The sequence below is a fragment of the Labeo rohita genome, chromosome 9 (assembly GCF_022985175.1).
Source record: "Labeo rohita strain BAU-BD-2019 chromosome 9, IGBB_LRoh.1.0, whole genome shotgun sequence".
Taxonomy (NCBI): domain Eukaryota; kingdom Metazoa; phylum Chordata; class Actinopteri; order Cypriniformes; family Cyprinidae; genus Labeo; species Labeo rohita.
This window is the reverse complement of record NC_066877.1, coordinates 15,315,127-15,336,770: the sequence shown is the minus strand read 5'-3', so window position 1 is coordinate 15,336,770 and position 21,644 is coordinate 15,315,127. Positions and strand designations below refer to the sequence as shown.

Below are 21,644 nucleotides of genomic sequence, written 5' to 3'. Positions count from 1 at the left end.
TATAAAATATATATTTTTTATTTTAATTGCAGTGAATTATTAATCAATTTGTTTCATTATTGAAACAAATTATATTATATTATATTATATTATAGCAGTTACAATTAAAAATAAATGAATGAATGTTTAATGAATGCGCTAAATGAATGTAATAGATCTTTTTTGCATCAGTATGTGCCAAACAAAGCCTGTAACCTTTCTTTTTTTAATTATTTTGTTCTCAGAGGAAATACAGAGAAGCATGGGACAAAGATAAGACATCTATCCACATCATGCCAGATACACCTGCCATCGAGTTGTCCAGAGCCAATGCCATCGCCGTCAGCAATGTAAGCAAGCTCACATGCAAGACTGCTGAGTATTACTAATATGAACTCTATTTTGTAAGCTTATTATGCTATTTTTGTGTTTTAAATTTCCACCTATTTTGTCCTGTTGCAGAAAATGTATACCAAAGATTGGGATGCTCAGAAGGCGAAGGCATACCACATCAAAGAGGATGCCGTCTCTGTGATCAAGGCTAAAGCCTCCAGGGATATAGCCAGTGATGTAAGACATCACAAAACCATGTTTTTTCTGTCTGTGTTCTAGATTTACTGAAAGGTCTTACATTTTGGCTTTTAAATCCCCTTTCTGCTATTTAAGAGTAATGCTTACAACTGATTTGACTATCTTTCAAATGCAGTACAAGTACAAGGCTGGTTATCGTAAGCAAGTTGGCCACCACATTGGAGCCCGCAGTGTCCAAGATGATCCTCTGCTCATGTTAGCCTTGAACTCAGCTAGGATTGCTAGTGATGCTCTCTACAAGAAGGACTTCAACAAGTCCAAGACCAAGTTCCACCTCCCAGCGGACCTGCTGTCTCTTGAGCTGGCCAAGAAATGCCAGATCCAAGTCAATGATGCCAACTACAGAACTTATCTGCACAACTGGACCTGCCTGCCTGACTCCAATGATGTCGTCCAAGCCAGGAAGGTCTACGATCTGCGTAGTGATGTAAGTTGAACTTTGATTGTGTTTAAAATAATCTATGAAATGCAATGTTATACATAGTCTCATTTGATTGTTTTTGATGTTTAGGCTGTATACAAAGCGGACCTGGAGTGGCTCAGGGGATGTGGATGGATTCCCCATGAGTCTGTTGAAGTCATCAAAGTGAGGAATGCCCAAAAGATTCTGTCTGATGTAAGTCCTTTGGTACTGTATACTGTAGTTATTTCTACCAGTGAGTTTTTCTTGATTTTCTTTTCACTTCATGGAACAGAGAAATGTAATGAATTGCTGATTTTTTTGTGTGATTCACAGAGAGGCTACCGTGTGAAATTGGATGAGCAGAAATATACAACACCCATTGAAAGAATTGACTTTGTGCAGTCCAAAAACGCTGCTGACGTGCTCAATGAGGTAAGCAGTAAGATATATATTATATATTATATATTATATATATTATAGAGTCATCCAGGCATAAAAAATATTTATTAGCCTAAAAATTTCAACATAATGTATGCAAATTTTAATTAATAATATAGTAATGTATGCAGAATAAAGCGAGACTGTGAAGACAAAAATAATTTTAAATTATCAGTTTTAAATTATTTAAGAATATGTGACCCTGGACCCTGGGTCAAAATGATCGATTTTTCTTTTATGCCAAAAATCATTAGGATGTTAATTAAAGATCATGTTCCATGAAGATATTCTGTACATTTTCTACTGTAAATATATCAAAACTTAATTTTTGATTAGTAATATGCATTGCTAAGAACTTTATTCGGACAACTTTAAAAACGATTTAAAAATATTTAGATTTTTTTTTTTTTGCACCCTCAGATTCCACATTTTCAAATAGCTGTATCTGTATGATTTATTTAGCTTTCAGATGATGTATAAATCTCAATTTCAAAAAATGTACCCTTGAAAATAGAAAACACAAAGAAATAGAACTAAAAAAAAGTTTATTTTAAAATTTTAAATTTGAGTATAATAAGCATTGTTTTTCTCATACTTACTCAAACAATAGAACTATTGCTGTATATTTATTTGACAAAATCATGTTCCCTCCACTGAAATGTTGTCATCCCCAACACATTAGTTTAACATGTGGTTTTCAGATTCAACTGTTCACCGAGTATCCTCTTTTTTCTTCCCAGGCTAAGTACCGTGAGGCCTGGCACCAGGACAAGGTTAAATACACGTTGACAGACTCTCCAGTTCTGGCTACAGCCAGGGAAGTGGCCAAAATGTACCACCCGGTAATGCATTTTTGTTGGAATAAATGCTGTCTGTAATGTTTGCTTAAAGTTGAGTAGTAACAAAGATATCATTTTAAACACGCTCATAGCATTTCTACACCAAAACCTGGGACAAGACCAAGGCCAAATCATACTTCATGCCTGGAGATGCAGTTCCGATTAAACAATGCATCCAGACCACTAAAGTACAGAGTAATGTAAGTAAATAAATTAGCTATACCTCAACCCATTTCACCTTAATATTATTCATGCACACAAATAAATTCTCTGTTTTTGCAGTACAAGTACAAAGAGGGCTACCGTAAGCAAGTTGGTCATCACATTGGAGCCCGCAGCGTCCAGGATGATCCTCTGCTCATGCTGGCCTTGAACTCAGCTAGGATTGCTAGTGATGCTCTCTACAAGAAGGACTTCAACAAGTCCAAGACCAAGTTCAACCTCCCAGTGGACATGCTAGCATTTGAACATGCAAAGAAATGCCAGATCCAAGTCAATGATGACAACTACAGAACTCGGTTGCACCAGTGGACATGCTTGCCTGATCAAAATGATGTTATTCAGGCCCGCAAAGCGTATGACTTAGCCAGTGATGTAAGTACTGGGTGAAGAGGTTTTTAAATCATTTTGTTTGCTTTATAAGATATCTGATTTGACTGATCTGAATATAACACTCTCCCTCCAGAATGTCTACAAAGCAGATCTGGAATGGTTGCGAGGATGTGGATGGGTGGCTGCTGATTCTGTGGATCATGTCAAAGTCAGAAAAGCCCAACAGATTCTGAACGATGTAAGTTTGACCAAACAGTTTTTTTGCACAAATCTCGGTTAAAATACAAACCTCCATTAACTTACAACAATTCCTGTTTCTTTTCCCCATGCAGAGACTTTACAAGAAGGATGCTCATGACAACTTTGGCAGATTTACTCACATTGTGGATCGCCCTGAGGTTGTTCTGGCAAAGGTTAACGCCTTTAACCTCAGTGATGTAAGTGTGTCTCACATTTTCATCTTTATAGGTCAAAACTGGTGTGAAATGGTTAACTTATCCACCATGTTGATGTTTCTGTTGTTAAACAGCTGAAGTACAAAGAATCATTTAACCTGGAGAAGGGCCACTACATTGGATCTGAAGATACACCACAACTGGCTCACAGTAGAGAGGTCGCAAAGATGATCAGCGAGGTAACAATGCCCATTCCACACTTATTTGTATATTTTTGCGTTTTATTTAAATGATGCATTACATTAGGAACATTTTATTGTTTTTATTCTAGAAACTGTACAAAGTCAACTGGGATGAGAGCAAAGCCACTGGCTACCAGCTGAACCATGAATATATTCCAGTACAACAAGCCAAGAGGACCAGAGACATAGTTAGTAATGTAAGTATCAAAAATAAAAAAATATAGACCTTTAAAATAAAATAGACCTTTTTGTGTAGAAGTGATACATACAATTGTTAATTTATTCTTGTATTGAAATACTGCAGTATAAGTACCTTGATGCTCATGAGAAAGCCAAAGGCCACTACATGGCTTCAACACTGGTTGACTTCCCCGAGGTGGTTCGCTCAGGCCAAATGGAGAAAATGAAGAATCTGGTGAGTTGTTTTTCTTATAACTATGCCTAAGGTCATTATTCTTTGATATTTGATATTCACTTGTTCTAGTTTATATTTAAATTCCTCATTAACCAGACTTTTTTTGATCTGTCTAACAGAGAGACTACCACAAAGCCTACAATGAAACCAAAACTAAGCTCCACATTCCCGCTGATATGATCAGCCACGTGGTTGCCAAGAAATGCCAGGAAATCCTGAGTGATGTGCTATACCGTACATACCTGCACCAGTGGACATGCCATCCTGATCAGAACGATGCCATCCGTGCACGCAAGGCCAATGAGATCTTGAGTGATGTAGGTTATGGTTATAGTGATATTTAGAGTGGGTCAGGTTTGATCAAGTGGCTACATATGACAAATTTCTCCCTGGCAGGTGTTCTACAAAGAAGACCTGAATTGGATGAAAGGCGTTGGCTGTTACGCCTGGGACACTCCTGAGATTGTGCGTGCCAAGAAGTCATATGAGCTGCAGAGTGATGTGAGTACCATTTTTGCGACTCATCTAGCCATTGACAATAGCTTGACATTTGTTTCCACCTGTTTGAAGGTTTGTTTGTTTCTGCACAGATTAAATATAAAGCAGAAGGCAAGAAGGAATGGAACAACTACTCTATTGTGACAGACACTCCTGTATATGTGACTGCCGTCCTGGGCCACACTTGGGCCAGTGAGGTTAGTACTCCCGTTAATCTCCTTGAGTATCATTAAGAGCATGATACTTTTGAGTTCACTTGGTAATATCCTGCATATTTTATGTTTTTTTTATCCACAGCTGAACTACAGAGAGGCGTATCATAAGGAGAAACACATTTACACCACTGTTCTGGACACCTACGACTACGCAAGATGCTTCAACCTGAAGGAGATCTACAGCACCGTAAGCCTGCATGAAAAGCTCTAAAATGCTCTAAAAGAGTTTTATGTGTTGTCCCAGTTTCTGAAATATCTTTGTGCACATTCAGAAAGCCTATTCTGCAGCTTGGGACAAGATCAAGGCCAAGAGCTACAGCATCCCTCACGATTCCCATGCCTTAGCCCATGCCAAACAACAGAAGGTTATCCTGAGCAAAGTGAGTCCCTTTTCCTATTTTTACTAAGCCTCCATAGAAAGAGAAAAGTCTGATTGTCCTAAACATACTGGATTTTAAACCTTCTGTAGGTTAAGTACAAGGAAGATTATGAGAAGTTCAAGACCTTGTACAGCCTGCCCAAGTGTCTTGAGGACGACCCTGCTACTGCAAGATGTATCAAAGCAGGAAAACTGGTTCTGGATGTAAGTAAAACATCAACTGAGGTGCAGTTTTGTAAGTTGCTAAATGTCAGAATAATTTAAAAATTTGTCACACTTTTTCCATTAGCGCCTCTACAAAGACAAATATGAGAAGACCAAGGCAAAGGTCCATATACCTCCTGACATGCTTGACATCGTGTCCGCACGCAGCACTCAGAAGACTGTCAGTGGGGTTGACTACCGTAAATATCTGCACCAGTGGATCTGCCTGCCTGACATGCAGGTGTACGTGCACGCCCGCAAGGTCAACGAGCAACTGAGCGACGTGAGTTACACCTGTATATCCATATTTTCATGTTCTATCATATGCAAATACCAAGCAAGTTAGGTTCAACTGGTTTGGGGATGTTTTGTAGCTGTAACCTTCACATTGCATCTCATTTCAGATCTTCTACAAAGATGACCTCAACTGGTTGAAGGGTGTTGGCTGCTATGCTTGGGACACTCCTGAGATTCTTCGTTGTAAGCAATCTATGAAACTGCAGAGCGATGTAAGTGTCTTTTAATTTTCTTTCAGTTTACTCCTCCTTCTACATCATCTCACACATTGTCTTCTTCTCCTGTGTGTTGTTTTCTTTCAGAATCTTTACAGAGCTAAGGGAATTGAGCACTTTAAGGATTACACTGTGGTCGTGGACACCCCTGTCTATGAAACATGCAAGCAGAGTGCTAAGAACTTGAGCGAGGTATCTCCTCAAAAACATGTATCAGCTTACAAGTGCCTTTACTGCAATTTGACTGAGGCAGAAATTTCTAACTCATACTTCCTATCTACAGCTTAACTACCGTAGTGACTACGTCACAAACATCATGGGTAAAAACACCGCTCCTGCAGTGACAGTCGATACTGAAAGGGTCCGTCAAGCCAACTACATCCAGAGCGAAGTATGATGTCTCTTACCAGTACATTAAAAAAGTATACTGATCTCTCTGTTGATGTACGCTTCATATCACTTCTTTTCTGTCTTTCAGAACTTCTACAAAGAGGCCAATAAGATGTTTATGCCTACCGGTTACACTCTGCCCTACGATACTCCCCTAAACAAACAGGCCAAGGCCAACAGCATCATCACCAGCAATGTACGAAAACACCTACATTTTCAAAATCAAAAAGAGATTAAATGTTATGAATGCATCTCATCTGATATTCTAACCTCTGTAGATGAAGTACAGGGAAGCCTATGATCTGACGAAAGCCAGGAGCTACAAACTAGATCCTGAAGGTGTCAACTTTGTCACCATCAGGAAGGCCAACAAGGTCATGAACGAAGTAAGTCCAATATACATATAGTGCATTTCAATTTAAAAGTATAAACTTTATCACAAATGAGGATCTTAACATGGTTTTATTTTGTCATAGCGACTGTACCGTGAGAAATATCAGAAGGAAAAGGACAAGATCCACTCTGAGTATGACACACCTGAGATTCGACAGGTTAAGGCCACTCAACAAGCAATCAGTGATGTAAGTATGTCTTTATAATGAAACATTAGTTCTGTCTCGCATGTTATACCACCAAAATGATTAGGTGTTCTAATAATGGGTTATTTTCTCCTACAGTTGTGCTATAAGGAGAAGTACTACAACAGCAGAGGAACTCTTCTGCCCATGCCCATCACCCCTGAGCTGATGCACTGCTTCCATGTCAACGAGATCAACAGCGATGTAGGTGTCACCCATACACGCCCCTACATTTACTGTGGTGTATTTGCATGTAGGTTAACTGTGTTTGTATCTTCTGCAGCTGAAATATAAAGAGGATCTGCACTGGCTGAGAGGCATTGGCTGCTTCATGGCGGACTCCCCTGAGATGGTCCGAATCCGTGAGATCACCAAGTTTAAAGTAATTATTCATTTACTTATTATCTCATAATAGTTCATTCTGATTATTTTTGGTACTAATCAGATTTTTTTTTATCTTTTGCTAGAAATCATATGAGGTTGATGCCAAGAAGAACTTTTCCAACTTCAGTATCGTCCTGGACACACCCGAGTACAAGCGTGTGACTGAACTGAAGACCCACATGAGTAATGTGAGTGATTTTTATCAGCCTCAGGCCTGAGATCTCACTTACAGACTCTGTAATTTCTGTTTTAAAGCCTGTCCACATTCTTCAATGTCTCTTTATCTGTTTCTATCCACAGATTGTGTACAGAGCTGAGGGCAATAAGGAAAAGACAAAATGCACCACCACTGTGGATGGCCTGGAAATTAAGAGAGCCAAGTGGGCACAGAGTCTGACCAACAAGGTAAATCACTTTTAGCCCTAAAATTAAATGTAAATACTGACTTGTTACAATGTGTCAAATTAAGAGATCATACTCGGGGTTCAGAATTAAATAGATCACGTTTTACAAATGACAAAAGCAATTTCCAATCGAAGATATACAAAACATGTATTGATTCGCAACTTAAAGATGGAACTGATTACATGACTTTTGCCCAGATTTGCAGTCTTGACTGAAATATATAAAGTAATATTCCTTACCTGTTAAATTTTCTCAATTCACTAGAGAAAAGTAAAGATTTCACTATAAAATTATTGTCTTTTCACAGTACAAGTATGTTGATCTGGCAGCCAAGGAGAGGGCCTTCTTCACCCCAGAATCACACACTCCCATCTTGAACCATGCCCGTTCCATGAAAGTGGTTTACAGTGAGGTAATTTGAGCTTTCTAATATCTTAAATAACATGTCTGTTTGCAGACAAGCCCGTAACTCATCTTTTGTATCATCTTTAGAAAAAGTACAAGGAACAGTATGAGAAGATGAAGCACAAGTATACTCCCATCCATGACACACCAATCCTGGTTCGTTCCAAGAAAGCCTACCTCAATGCCAGCGATGTAAGTCAACCTAATGTTATATTTCTTCCTTTACTGGCCTCTTCAATATCAATAATAGAGCCCATCTAACAATCTACATCATTCCTCTCCAGTTGCGCTACAAGGAGACCTTTGAGATGGCTAAAGGACACTACCATGCTACCAAGGACGCCCTGGATATTCTCTGTGCCAAGAGGGTCAGAGATGACATCAGTGAGGTTAGTGAGCTAAAAGACTTTTAGTTTGCTTTAAACATAAATGTGATTTAGTGATGAATTAGTTTAGAGTAGACAGACCTTCAGACTGACGGCAGAAGCTCTGCCAACCTTGGCCGCTTTGAATGGCCAAGGACTGCCCCAGAGGCGAGATGACTGACAAGTAAAGCAACCAATCACATTTTGTTTTGTGCTGCATTATGTTTAGGTGCGTGGGAATGTCCCCACAATAACAGACTTATGTGTAAAACTCCTGGACGTATTTTAAAAAGTCTATGTCGCAAACTTTACATATTTCACATAATTTTTCAAATCCACTGTTTAGTTAATCCTATTAAGCGATCATTGTCAAAGTTGTAAACACTTCCATGAGGGGGTTTGGCATCACAGCATCTTTGTTTCCAGGTGGAATGTTATATAATGTCTCCCACATATCCTATTTATTTCAACCAATCCGATAACGACTTTGAAGTTTTGCCAGTTTTGTGTGGCATATGCATCAGATGTTCAGCCAGCAGTCCGTGGCCGTGACATCTAAGGCTGAGACTAGTGAGGAATCCTGTGACTCACTCTCTCATTTACAGGTCAAATACAGGGAGAAGTACATCAACTCATTGGGCACCTGGAAGTCTATCCCTGACCGCCCTGAGTTCTTCCACAGCAAGATTGTGAGGGACTGCATCAGTGACGTGAGTATAACTAAAGCGTCTGTAATTTGTCGGCTCACAGCACCATTGACAGAAGCTCATCACTCTTACATGTTCTCATCCACTTAGATCAAGTACAAAGAGGATCTGGACTGGATCAAGGGAATCGGTTGCTATGTGTGGGACACACCTGCTTTGGTGCATGCTGAACACAACAAGGCCCTCTACAGCGAAGTAAAGAGAAACCACCACTTTATTAATTTCTACTCATTTACTCAGTACTATGGTATATAACAAAGCCTGCTCTTACTATTTTCTATCTGTTTTTGTTCACAGAGACTCTACAAAGCATCATTCGAGAAGAACAGAGCCAACTTCAAGTATACATGTGACACGCCGTTCTTTGAGGCTGCCAAGAACGCTTCACTTCTGATCAATGATGTAAGTTAATGGAAGCATGACTTCATATCATAATACTGTGGTATATTATTGGATAAAGTACAATGGAGAAGCAAGAAAAATATAACATGTATGCTTACATAACCTGTATTTCTTCTACTGCCTATACAATGGGTACAATTATAAAGGTAAACTATTACAACACGTCTGTTACCATCTCAAATTGATGTCTGTCATGTTTTTTCCTTATCTTTACTAAGATTTCACTGTTGAGTTTACCTGCTATGACATTTTTTCTTCCCTGAATGAGTGCTCATCTTCACTGCTCTCAATCAAGGCAGTTGTCTTTAACTCCTGTTTTGAAATCCTGAGCAGAGGTCCTACCGTGCCAGCTATGAGAAGTCTAAGGATAAGTACACCATAGTTGTAGATGACCCTAGAAACATCTTGGCTAAGGAGGTCAACAAGTGGAGTCAGGTAAAGCCACCAGCTCCAGCCGCCCCCTACGGGTTCATCGCCTGCCACGGGGGCCGAGCATGAGGTTGTCTCCGATCCATTGGATGGCTCTGTCGCATGGCTGCAATGTCTCTCGATCGCATCTCTTTCTCTCTTTTGATTTAGGTGTCTGCTGGTGTTCCAAAACCCAGGATTTTTTTGAGTGTGCACAGACCAAATTTGTGTGCTCCAGATACAGTTTGGTAGTTGAGTCATAATGGATAAAGTTAAGGTTACGCTATTGAAATCTGGAGTACACCGTTTGGTACAGAGCAACTCTACCTGGACTTCAGGAGCCACTATCTGTCTTTGTCTTGATGTGTGGCATGATTTGTGCGTCTGTGTGTTTTCTCAATGAACAGGGAAAATATAAATTCAAGGCCAAGGAGTTACTCAAGAGTGGCTGCAATGAGCTGCTCCGTCCCGACATTCTCGTTGCCATGTACAACTCTGGCATGTGGAGTAAGGTAACCATCTGCCCATTGGTAGTTCAATCCAAGCCCTGTAGAAATCTCATCTCTTCATTAATGCACCTCTAACTTCACCTTTAATGGTCATATGTAGCTATTAACTATCAGTAGTTTGGATTTTCCACCATACCCTGCTTTTAAAACACATCCACTCATCACTGTCCATAACTTCATTGAATTTGCTAGGAAAAAAAGGTAAAACAATGTTTCAGTATACAGGCCATATGTTGGAGAGACTGGTACTATGATGCAGTATTGCCACTATGGCATACATTCATGCAGGTCAGGTATATAGTAGAAGTTAAACTATTCTAGGATAAGTATATTTTTATAAATATCAGGTCAGAGCAAATCATCACAATTTGTGGGGGCAAGACCCTGAACTGTATTCACTGGAGTAAAAAGTGTGACAACTAGCCCAGTGTCCCCTACTTTAAGGTGTCATTGTAGTGTTTTCCTGTAGTTTCTTTGAATGAGGTTATTATTTTGCAATGAACAAAGATGCATCGTTAAAATTAATTCATTAAAATATTATCTGTGACCCTGGACCACAAAACCAGTAGCACTGGTATATTTGTAGCAATAGCCAAAAATACACTGTATTGGTCAAAATGATCGATTGTTCCTTTATGCCAGAAATTATTAGGATATTAAGTAAAGATCATGTTCCATTAAGATATTTAGTAAATGTCCTACTGTAAATATATCAAAGCTTATTTTTTAAGGAATATATAGCATATTACTAATCAGAAATTAAGCGTTGATATATTTACAGCTGAGAACTTAATTTGGACAACTTTAAAGGCAATTTTCTCAGTATTTAGATTTTTTTTGCAAACTCAGATTCCAGATTTTTGAATAGTTGTATATAAATATTATCCTATCATAACAAACCATACATCAATGGAAAGCTTATTTATTAAATTGACCCTTGAGCCTGGTTTTGCTTTATATTACATTTATTCAAAGTGTCAATGTTTAATGTGAAATTTTGTTTTATAAACAGAAGCACTAATAAAAAAAAAAAAAAAAAAATCAGTTTGCAGAAGATTGAGCATAAAGATGAAGACAGTATGCGGTAGCAGTAACAAGGTGTAACTTGTCATTGTCTCTCTGTATACTGTTGCCTGAAGCTGCTTTCCACTTTCATCTTTTGGCTCACTGCATATTGCATGTTTTTTGTTGCATGTATGTACTGTATGTTGTGTGCATTTTTCTGGACTGCTGAATATCCTAGTATCCATAAGCCACGTTTTGCATGCTTTCCACTGGATGAATTTTGTGGAAGGCAAGTTTTAGTTCAACTGAAGACTGTTATAATAAACCCTTCCCTTTTAATGCATGATATTGCCAGTTATTGTACAACTTTCTGTAACTTTTCCATAGCTTAACTAAGATTCGGAAATGTGCTTTCTCTGACTATCATTTCTTGCCCATCACTTCCTGTAGTGGAAGTACAGAGAGCAGTATGAGCGTGCCAAGTCGAAGTACACCGCAGTGCTGGATACCCCTAATTACCAAGTTGCCAAGCGCAGCAAGCAGATCAGCGATGTGAGTATCATCACCATCTGCCTTCCATAATGTTGAAAGCAATTTTACATATATATAGTAGACGTTTCTAATTTTCAGTGTCTCTTGAGAAGTACGCCATTCATATGGCATCTCTGTTCTCCTCTTTAGATCATTTATAAGATGGAATACAACAAGACCAAAGCAACAAGTTACACTCTTGGACATGACACTCCCATGAGCCAGCACATGAAGAAGGTTAAGGAAATCACCAGCAATGTAGGTTTACCTTTCTTTACGTTTGCAGAAAGAAACTAAATTCTTTTTATGTCAGTATATATCTAATCTCAGACTTCTGTTTTTCTTTACAGCTGAAATACAAGGAAGTGTATGAAAGAAACAAGGCTCACATCAACATGGCACCCGATGCTCATGACATTCGTGCTGCCAAGGAGGCCTACAAGAACATCAGCAATGTGAGTCTGCATTGATCTGCACTGAGAAACTCTGAAACTGAATTGCAAATCAGAATATCAGTCTGCATCTCATTATTTGTGCTTTTCCTCCTTGTAGCTTGACTACAAGAAGAAATATGAGGCTACCAAGAACAAATGGATCTGGACAGTGGACAGACCTGATTTCGTCCATGCTGCTAAGAACAGCTTCCAGCAGAGTGATGTTCGTGCCACTCGCTTTTCTACCACAGTTTCAGTCATGGAGAAAATAATTCTGATTAATCAGTTGATTTGTTTGTAATTCGCAGGTTGAGTACAAGTACGATAAGGAAATGTTGAAGGGCTGTGTAATGTCTGTTCCTGATGATAAATACACTATTCTGGCTAAGCGGAACACTGACCTTGCCAGCGAAGTGAGTGCATATACATTTTCCATATTAGAATCAACATACAATATATGACTAGTTAAACTAATGAAAAATGTTATTGTTCTTCAGGTGAAATACAAGGAGAAGTATGAGAAGGCAAAGGGCCAGTACATTGCTGTCCATGACACTCCTCAAATCCTTCATGCTAAATCAGTGGCTAAACTTGTGTCTGAGGTACGTCACAATGTATTGTTGTAATGTGTGCAGATTCATTAAAGCGGCATAAAATATTTTTGAAAATTCATGTTTCACCACTTTATCTGCAGACCAGATACAAGGAGGCCAGCAAAAAGGATCTCCAGTCAGGCGGCTTCACCACCCTTGCTGAAACCCGTGACACTGCCCACAGCAAAGAAGTTGGCAAAATCACAAGTGCTGTAAGTCCAAATACTCTTTTTTTCAGCCCTTTATTTATAGCAATTGTATTGTGATTGCCACTCATAATCTCACGTGATCTTTTCACAGATATTGTACAAGGAGAAGTTTGAGAAGGAGAGAGGCAAGTCTAACTACAACCAAATGATTGCTCCTCCTGATGTGCAACATGCCATGGAAGTGGCCAAGAACCAAAGCAATGTAAGAAACTAACATGTATCTGCCTCAGATAACAGTCTTAGGCAGAGATCATTTTAAATCCTATGTCTCTATTTGTATAGATCGCCTATAAGCAGGTGGCTAAAGCCAAGCTGACGTACACTCCAGTTGCAGACCGCCCAGATATCAGGAAAGCCACTCAAGCTGCTAAGCTCGTCAGTGAGGTGAGGGTCACTTTAAAGGGACATTTCAAATTCTGTTCAATTACTCACCCTTATGTCATTCCAAATACATAATACGAATTTATATTGCACAATTCTGAGAATTAAAGTCACAGTTCTGTGACTTTTTTTGTGACTTTTTTTCCAGAATTGCGAATTTCAATTCTCGAGTATCAATTCTGACTTTATAACACAAGAACTGTGAGATATAAACTTGCAATTCTCACTGACTCGCAATTTTTTTTTTTTTTTTTTTTTTTTTTATATTACACAATTCTGAGAGAAAAGTCAGAACTGCAAGTTTGTATTATGCAATTCTGAGGAAAAAAAAATTATTGCAACTTTTTATTTTACAATTCTGATTTTTATCTCAGAATTGCATGATACAAACTCACAATTCTACTTTTTTTCTCAGAATTGTGAAATAAAAAGTCAAAATAATTTTTTTTTTTCGGTGGCAGAAATATAAAGTTGCATGCTTCCCCTCAAAACTGGACATTCTAACTCACAATTGTGAGCAAAAAACAGTCAAAATTGCAAGATATAAACTTGCCTTTGTAAGGAAAAAAGTCAGAATTGCACGTTTTTATCTTGCAATTCTGACTATATTTCTCGCAACTGTAAGTTTATACCTCGCAATTTTTACTTTTTCTCGCAATTGTGAATTTATATCATGCAATTCCGAGAAGTCCAAATTGTGACTATATCTAATAATTCTAATTTTATAACTTGCAATTTTGAGAAAATAGTGAGAATTGTGAAATAAAAAGTCACAATAATATTTTTTACTTTTTATACTGTGGCAGAAACAGGCTTCCATAAAAATCTTTCAGGTTTCTTTAAAAATATGTGTGTTTCAAAGATGAACATAAGTCTTATGGGTTTTGAGCCACATGGGAGTGAGTAAATATTAACAGCATTTTCCTTTTGAGTAAACTATCCCTGTTAGTATGCAATTCTCTGTAATAAAGTCTTGACAAAAAAAGTATGTATTGTTGTAATAGTAAGTAGTAACGGTTTCAAAAACTGTTCTTGTAGATCGGATACCGTGATAAGGCTCGCCAGGAGGCCAGCCGTGGTGGAACGCTGCTCGGCCGTCCTGATATTGCCCTGGCCACTGAGGTGTCCAAACTGACCAGTCAGGTAATACCGTTCGCAAATCCACATTAGACACAATGCAGTCCGTAGACTTTCAATGTATTTATCCACAAGGAACACAGGGGTTTAGTTTGAAGCCACTGGATATGGATTTCGACAACAATTTCTTTACACCTTCACCATCATGGCAGCTGCATGTCATCATTATGCAGTAGTACTCAAAGATAGCATAGTAACAGTAGATTCAAATGCCTCAGCAGTGCTTCTCATGCCCATCAGCATTAATACCGTCATTGTCTATGTGAGCCCTGAGTGTCTCTTGTAATCTCTACCACCCCCATCTGCTCACTGCTCTCTATCTGCCCTGTATTTATTCATGCCTCTCTACCTGACTCTTTCCTTTCTCTGTAATTCATCCATCTGTTCATTCATAAATTCATTTTCACTGTTCTGTCCCATCTCATTGATGTTACCCTGCCATTTCACTGCGCTTTTTAGGTGGAGGAAAAGACATCCCTCCATGGTGCTGCCTCCTTTGACACTCCTCAGATGCGGCATATTAAGAAAATGAGTGCCCTGACTAGTGATGTAAGAAGGGTCCCTGGCCCCTGAGGGCAACATTTGCACTTCTCTGTCTGTCTGATGTCTATGTTCTCTTTCCCTCCGACTCGCCTAGTTGCTGAACTCCAGTGGCACTCAATCTGATAAGATTTGATGAAGATTTTTGGGTCCTGTAGAAATTGAAATATTTTTGTTGGTTTTTGATGTTTTTGCACACTGAATTTTACATTCCCATCCGTTTCATTTTTGTGTGTCTTTTTGTTGCCGATTTTGTCTCTTTTTGTGTTTGTCATGCAAGCTTTTGCCCTGTTGCCAAGCATAGGCTTATAGGCCAGCACTCTGTCACAGTGTTTTTTTTTTTTTTTCTCATCAGTCTGGCATGCAAATTGTTTTTATCTCTTATCTTTCAAATTGTCAGAACTCGTGTCTGGTTTTCTGTTGCATTCCTTTGACATGCTGTTTTATTGAGGAGTGTGCAGATTCAATAAACAACTCTATTATTCATTAGTTATAAGATGTAAATAAATGTTGAATCACTACTGCTTTAGAGACCAAAAACAAACTTGACACAACTGATGATTGATTTTTAATTCTGTACCGTACTGAAAGCGATCATTTGGTCTACACACTCCTCTTCAACTCCTCTCTTTGCTTGATGTCGTCAAATTGATTCCTCCACAGATCTGGAGCTTTTTCAGAATCTCTGGGAAAAGATTCAACCTCTCTACCACCTTCCTTCCAGTTAAAGCTGAAGTGTGTCGTTTTTCTTTAAGTAGGCCATTTTGAAGGGATAGTTCATCCAAAAAAAAGAAAATTCTTTCATCATTTACCCACCTTCATTTTCATGACTTTTGTTTGTATTTGAAACACAAAGATGTTTTGTGTTAGTTTGGGTTAGGACTTTCTGTTTGGTCGACCAATCGACAAACAAGGTATTCAGGAAATTTTCTGAACACAATCACTACTTTAGCAATAGAGTGCAACAGTTAAAATCCCATTCATTCTCTCCATAGAGAAATACTTTTTTTTGCTGCAAATTCAGTGGTACAGACGTAACACACTTCAGCTTTAATACCACAAACAGTATATGCTGATGTGATGCTTTTGAATGCTCTAAACTTTATGTTGGTCTTCCTATTTGGGGCTAGTACAGCATGAACATGATCTGAAACATACTGTATTAGACCCAACTGAAACTTTGTTGTAACGAGACTCTTCAGTGTCACTTTCTTTCCACTGATGATTGCATGAAATGATTCATTTGATATTCATGTGCATTTGCAAGCATTTTGGCTCATGTGACAGATATAAAAACACTACCAGCAACTAACAATGTCACTGTTCTCTGTCCAAAGTTGAAGTACAAGGAGAAGTTTGACAAAGAGATGAAAGGAAAGAGACCACAGTATGATTTGAAGAACAGCAAGATTTATCAGACTCTGAAGGATGCCAATGAACTTGCAAGCGAGGTGCTTTATTCTCTCAAAACTGCATTTTTATTAACCTTTTATTTTACAAGTTTCATATTGAGAGTGTTTCATATAATGGTGCATTTTACATGTATATATCATGCAGGTGAAGTACAAAGGTGACCTGAAGAAGATTCACAAACCTGTTACGGACATGGCGGAGTCTCTGTCTATGCAACACAACCTGAGCACTAGCAAGCTGGCCAGTGATGTAAGAGCTCTTCAGCCGGCTTCATTTCCCTCTCATCACACACTTTAACAGTGAAATATCACATCTTCATGTAATATGACAAGACCCATCTATCATCCTTATAGAAAGCTCTCATTTAAACTGTTTACTCATTCCAGGCTATCATTTGGTAGTGACCCTCTTCATCTGATTTTAAACATACTACTACTAGCATTAGATTCCATTTTTGCTCACACGTGACCCTAGTGCTATTCTTTCTTCCTCTTCTTCTTCTTCTTTTATTAATTAACACGCCTAGTGCCAAAAAGCGCTCTAACATCTCATTTTTTCCATTTTTTTCCTTTAACAACATTTCCTGCTAAATCTAATTAACGTTTCCCTGGATGATGTTTTTTCTAGCTAGCTTTTTAATTTCCATTAGAATGTGTGCATATAAACTAGAAAAGGAAAGCTTATCAATGCAAATCTTGAATATTGGCTTGACACTGATTTATTACAAAATTTAAAACTGATTTGAAAAGGTTAGGGCTGTTTGAAGTAGCAAGTTATAAGTTTGGTGTTTAAATCAAAGAGCGATTTAAAGTTTGAATGTTACATATGCTTTATATAGTTCAAGCTAATGTGTTCTGCTTGAGCAATTATGGGTGGTTGGTAGGCAATTGCTAGACAGTTGTTAGGCCATCCTGGGTGGTTGCTAGAGCATTAATAGGTGGTTGCAAAGCCTGTCAAAACAGGATGAAGTACTGTGCCTAATTTCGTGGACACAGCTTGAAAGGTCTAGAATGAATTAGTTAATGCATTTTTAAAGGAAGTCTAGGAGATTTTTGGTAATTTTATGGGCCACTATGGGTAAAATGTACTTCTGTCAGGACCACTATCGTAGTAGATATCATTAAAGTTCTCAGTGATTTTTAGTGTAACAACATTATTCAGTATAAAAAGGAGTCTGATTTGGGAAAAGAGGAAAATTAGAAAGCCATGTCCTGACTGCGACAAAAGGAGGAGCTGAGGATGTACGAGGGTAATTTGTTAACAAACAAGTGATAAAGTAGCTAAATAGACCTTAAGTAGGAATGCCATGATAGGTGTCGTGTTCCTATAGGTAGACATGGATCAGCTGAGAGAACTAACGTAACGCTTGGTTTATGATGAATTAGAAAAGATAGAACACACAAAGTAAGAACAGTCTGTAGGTCTTTGCTGGTTTATATATATTGAATGCTCTAGGGGGAGTGAGGGGTAGACATTTTTAATCCTAAAATATTTAATATAATATAGTAGTGTTATGATATTAGAATATTTGACTTTTAGATTAGATGCTTTTAGATTTATAGTATTTGTTTATAACATCTCGTTTATTCCATTATCAGTGTCATTATGTCATTATACGGCCTCCTTCATGTTATGTGAACATGACAGCCGTTATTGTTTTCTTCTTTTTTGTCCCGCTTTCTTGGCTTTTTTGGTCATTTTTGGCCATTTTAACATGGGAGAGATAAAGCACTGGATTTCCTTTTTGTATTATTGAGCTGCTTTATTGGGCGTTCCTCTTTAGTACCAGTACAAGAAGAAGTTTGAGGAGAGTAGGGGTCACTACCATATGATACCCGACACACCTGAGCAGCTTCACCACAAAGAGGCCTCAGAACTGCAGAGTCAAGTAAGTCGCATACAGTTCTAGAGCTTTCCGCAGCTGACGTCGTCTGCTTCTCTGTGTGTGAAACGACTGATTCTGCACATATTGGACCTGTTTATTTCATTTCATCAGCCTTGTCAGTTTAATGCAGCAATAATAGATTTATTTATCATTTACATTTCATTTGTTTGGGTTGGTTTGTCCTGTAAAACTGCTTTACAAGGACTCGCTTATTATGTAAGAACAAAGTTGTAAAAACACATCACTTCATCATTAAAACCTCAGACATTTTATATTGTGAAAACACCATAAACATCCATTTATGTTTTTAATGAATTTTCCACACTGTTAATCCTATAGTAAAATCTGTTCTCAGTGCTTAAAGGGATAGTTCACCCAAAAATTAAAATTACCACAGGATTTACTCACCCTCAAGCTATCCTAGGTGTATATGAATTTCTTCTATCAGACAAAAACAGTAATCTCTAGCTTCTGCTAACTGTCGTTCCAGCAAATAACGTAGGATGTAGCCGTATCATAAGCTCCGTGAGAATACGTCAGTCTCTCCAAAAGAAAGGAAAATCAGTCTTCTCTTCGCTTATATTGAAATCCTCTGACATTTTTCTTTACAAATTCCCATTTTGTACTTCTAATTTGTGACCTGTGTTTTGTTTTGCTCTCACCTCTGCGCTTCCACGTTCGTCTACGTCCTATGCCATCCACTGAAACAGCACTCATTCGTGAACGCGCATACAACGGTTGATGGAAGCTAGAGATTGCGGTTTATGAAGTTGTAAATATGGATATTTTTTTTCAGACAATACATCAGTTTCCTTCAGAAGGCCTTTATGAACCACCTTAAGCTGTGTGGAGTACTTTTTATGATGGATAGATACACTTTATTGGACTTCATAATCTCAACACCCATTCACTGGAAGAGCCCAGACATTTTTTAATATAACTCTGATTGTATTTGTCTGAAAGAAGAAAGTCATATACACCCAGGATGATTTGTGAGTAAAATCATTGGGTAATTTTCATTTTTGGGTGAACTATACCTTTAAGAACATAATATGACAGATTGACAGTCAGTAAAAAAAAAATACAGCACAGGCTCTACAAAAAGATTCAGTATGCAAACAAAGCATTGGTGTTTGCTTAACAAGCATTATTTAGTAAACCAATAAATCCACTTTAGCTTTATTTGTATGTTCCTCACCTTTGGGCTTTTGTTTGACTACAGGTGAAATATAAGGAGAAATACGAGAAAGAAAGAGGCAAAGCCATGCTGGACTTCGAGACTCCTACTTACGTAACTGCTAAGGAGGCTCAACATCTGCAGAGTCAGGTAAATTCTGCTGCCCAAGCTTATTGCATTTAATGCAAAACAAATGGCAGCGTATATTGCTCAAGTATTCTTTGTAATCCAGTGTGAATGACTGAGAAATACTAAGTGGAATTCAAACACTGTGCTGATACAAATATTGTAATGCTGGTAAGTAATTGGAACATCACACATTCCAACCAGGACCTGTGGATTTATGGTAGGCATTTATCTGTGTCATGTGTTTATAGTTTAATAGCTGTTTTGATAGTTTCACTGTATGTACAACACACTGTTGGGAGAAAGCAGAGTAAGTGAACAAGATATGAACTAAAAATGTCGCCGACTGAAGAACCAGTGTGTCCATGGTGTACTGGACCCGTATTCCAGAAGCTTCATGTATCTCTCACTCTTCTATCTTTGCGGTGGATAGAAAGAGTATAAGAAGGACTTTGAGATGACAATGAAAGGAAAGAACCTCTCTGGGTTGGAGGTCACCCCTGCCATGATGCATGTCAGACACGCCACGAAAATTGTTAGCGAGGTAACATGAAGCCCTTATATTCTCTTCTCTTCCTTCCATCCTGGTAATAATACTAAGACCACATACACGTTGTAATCCTTACATGAGTGTCTTTGACGTTTCCATTACACCCGAGTAGGTGATGGTTAGTATGCATGAATCATCCTTCCGCTGTAATACACTCTCAGTAATTCCCTTCCCCTTTCAACATCTGTTTGTTTGTGTGTGTGTGTGTTTTTTCTTTTGTTGTTTACTTTCACAAGGTTCCCACACTAATGGAAAACCTGGAGATATTAGCAAATTTAATTCCAGGCCAGGATTTCCAGGTTTTCAGAAATTGTGATTCCAGGTTGGAAAATTCCAAGCCGGTTTTTATAGTGACTAAGTTATGGTTGGCTCATAATTCATCATTATGCAATATTTTAAAATTGATTTGAATGATTTTTCATGATTGACTAGTAATTAAAATTAATTGATCAAAAGGTGTGGGAACCCTGTTATTAAGGTTTGTCAAATCTTTTATGGTCATATATCTTGGATTTTTTTTACCTAATTTAAATATATTTATTTTGTTTTGTTTTAAAATAACCTCTTTAGATCTCGGTTACCCTGAGCATGTACATGAAATGATTTTTTTTATTTTATTTTATTTTAACCTCTTTATATCTTCGTTTGGCTTCAAAATCGTACGAATGCTGCTACAAAAAGAATGTACATGTACATGTCTCAGACCATGTTTTTTTGTCAATATTCTTGCCTGTGAGATTTCTGATAAACATTGTTTATGTCTTTATCATGTTGCTTTTCAAACTCAGCAGTGCCTTTGCTCTGAGTAGATTTTTGCACAGTTGTTAAATGGTATATGTATACCTTGATTATATTCTGGATGTGAAGCTTTAGCTGATACCCAGAGCAAATGCTTGGTGACGTTGAAATGTCAGTGAGCGCAGTACTGCACCGGTACTGTGTCTATGTCTGTGTGTGCTATGTGTTTGCAGTATTTCTGTTCTTCTCCGCCTTGTAGAAAGAGTACAGGAGGGATCTAGAGGAAGGGGTGAAGGGTAAAGGGCTTACAGTGCTGGAGGAAACTCCTGAGTTACTGAGAGCAAAGAATGCTACTCAGATCCTGTGTGAGGTACGATGGCTAAAGCTCAGCTCAATTATCTTACCTGCAGTCCTCTGCCTCAACGCCACTTCCTCCTCAACACACTAATCAGGCAGAAAGTAGTCCATTTGCCTTATGCTAATGAGAAAACTAATCAAGCTAATGGAGTTTCCCTATGATGCGCCATCTAACCAGGTTTGGAAAAGCAAATCAACCCCATTGAGATTCCCACTAAATGTCATTTTGTCTTCCAGTTCTAAATGACCTCCCTTATTTTTTTTATGTTTCATTGACAGCTGATGTTAATATCCTCTTATTCTTTTCGAGTTTTATGCTGCTTTGTAGTCCACGGGAATGTTTCTTGGTGTGA

At 38.2% G+C, this 21,644-nt stretch overlaps 1 protein-coding gene across 38 annotated transcripts in view; it reads left to right on the top strand.

Annotated features, from left to right (window-relative positions):
* neb (nebulin) overlaps positions 1-21,644 on the top strand; it is a 65,283-nt gene that overhangs the window by 28,332 nt on the left and 15,307 nt on the right. For 23 of the 38 annotated variants that reach the window (XM_051120004.1, XM_051120026.1, XM_051120040.1 and 20 more), the window contains 54 exons: positions 225-329; positions 442-549; positions 686-997; positions 1,082-1,186; positions 1,307-1,405; positions 2,152-2,253; positions 2,343-2,450; positions 2,533-2,844; positions 2,936-3,040; positions 3,135-3,239; positions 3,332-3,436; positions 3,529-3,636; positions 3,744-3,854; positions 3,974-4,171; positions 4,251-4,355; positions 4,445-4,549; positions 4,650-4,754; positions 4,840-4,947; positions 5,037-5,150; positions 5,236-5,433; positions 5,555-5,659; positions 5,750-5,854; positions 5,946-6,053; positions 6,141-6,248; positions 6,331-6,438; positions 6,529-6,633; positions 6,730-6,834; positions 6,914-7,012; positions 7,098-7,202; positions 7,315-7,419; positions 7,727-7,831; positions 7,912-8,016; positions 8,109-8,213; positions 8,795-8,899; positions 8,987-9,091; positions 9,194-9,298; positions 10,114-10,218; positions 11,671-11,772; positions 11,902-12,009; positions 12,102-12,206; positions 12,304-12,408; positions 12,494-12,598; positions 12,683-12,787; positions 12,880-12,990; positions 13,079-13,189; positions 13,270-13,371; positions 14,407-14,511; positions 14,965-15,054; positions 16,383-16,496; positions 16,603-16,707; positions 18,242-18,346; positions 19,566-19,670; positions 20,080-20,190; positions 21,194-21,304. In XM_051120004.1, the coding sequence (XP_050975961.1) occupies positions 225-329; positions 442-549; positions 686-997; positions 1,082-1,186; positions 1,307-1,405; positions 2,152-2,253; positions 2,343-2,450; positions 2,533-2,844; positions 2,936-3,040; positions 3,135-3,239; positions 3,332-3,436; positions 3,529-3,636; positions 3,744-3,854; positions 3,974-4,171; positions 4,251-4,355; positions 4,445-4,549; positions 4,650-4,754; positions 4,840-4,947; positions 5,037-5,150; positions 5,236-5,433; positions 5,555-5,659; positions 5,750-5,854; positions 5,946-6,053; positions 6,141-6,248; positions 6,331-6,438; positions 6,529-6,633; positions 6,730-6,834; positions 6,914-7,012; positions 7,098-7,202; positions 7,315-7,419; positions 7,727-7,831; positions 7,912-8,016; positions 8,109-8,213; positions 8,795-8,899; positions 8,987-9,091; positions 9,194-9,298; positions 10,114-10,218; positions 11,671-11,772; positions 11,902-12,009; positions 12,102-12,206; positions 12,304-12,408; positions 12,494-12,598; positions 12,683-12,787; positions 12,880-12,990; positions 13,079-13,189; positions 13,270-13,371; positions 14,407-14,511; positions 14,965-15,054; positions 16,383-16,496; positions 16,603-16,707; positions 18,242-18,346; positions 19,566-19,670; positions 20,080-20,190; positions 21,194-21,304 (6,306 nt within the window). Of the gene's footprint in view, positions 1-224; positions 330-441; positions 550-685; positions 998-1,081; positions 1,187-1,306; positions 1,406-2,151; positions 2,254-2,342; positions 2,451-2,532; positions 2,845-2,935; positions 3,041-3,134; positions 3,240-3,331; positions 3,437-3,528; positions 3,637-3,743; positions 3,855-3,973; positions 4,172-4,250; positions 4,356-4,444; positions 4,550-4,649; positions 4,755-4,839; positions 4,948-5,036; positions 5,151-5,235; positions 5,434-5,554; positions 5,660-5,749; positions 5,855-5,945; positions 6,054-6,140; positions 6,249-6,330; positions 6,439-6,528; positions 6,634-6,729; positions 6,835-6,913; positions 7,013-7,097; positions 7,203-7,314; positions 7,420-7,726; positions 7,832-7,911; positions 8,017-8,108; positions 8,214-8,794; positions 8,900-8,986; positions 9,092-9,193; positions 9,299-9,631; positions 9,734-10,113; positions 10,219-11,670; positions 11,773-11,901; positions 12,010-12,101; positions 12,207-12,303; positions 12,409-12,493; positions 12,599-12,682; positions 12,788-12,879; positions 12,991-13,078; positions 13,190-13,269; positions 13,372-14,406; positions 14,512-14,964; positions 15,055-16,382; positions 16,497-16,602; positions 16,708-18,241; positions 18,347-19,565; positions 19,671-20,079; positions 20,191-21,193; positions 21,305-21,644 lie in introns of all 38 variants that reach the window. The other 15 variants (XM_051120042.1, XM_051120041.1, XM_051120039.1 and 12 more) reach the window with 12 other exon arrangements.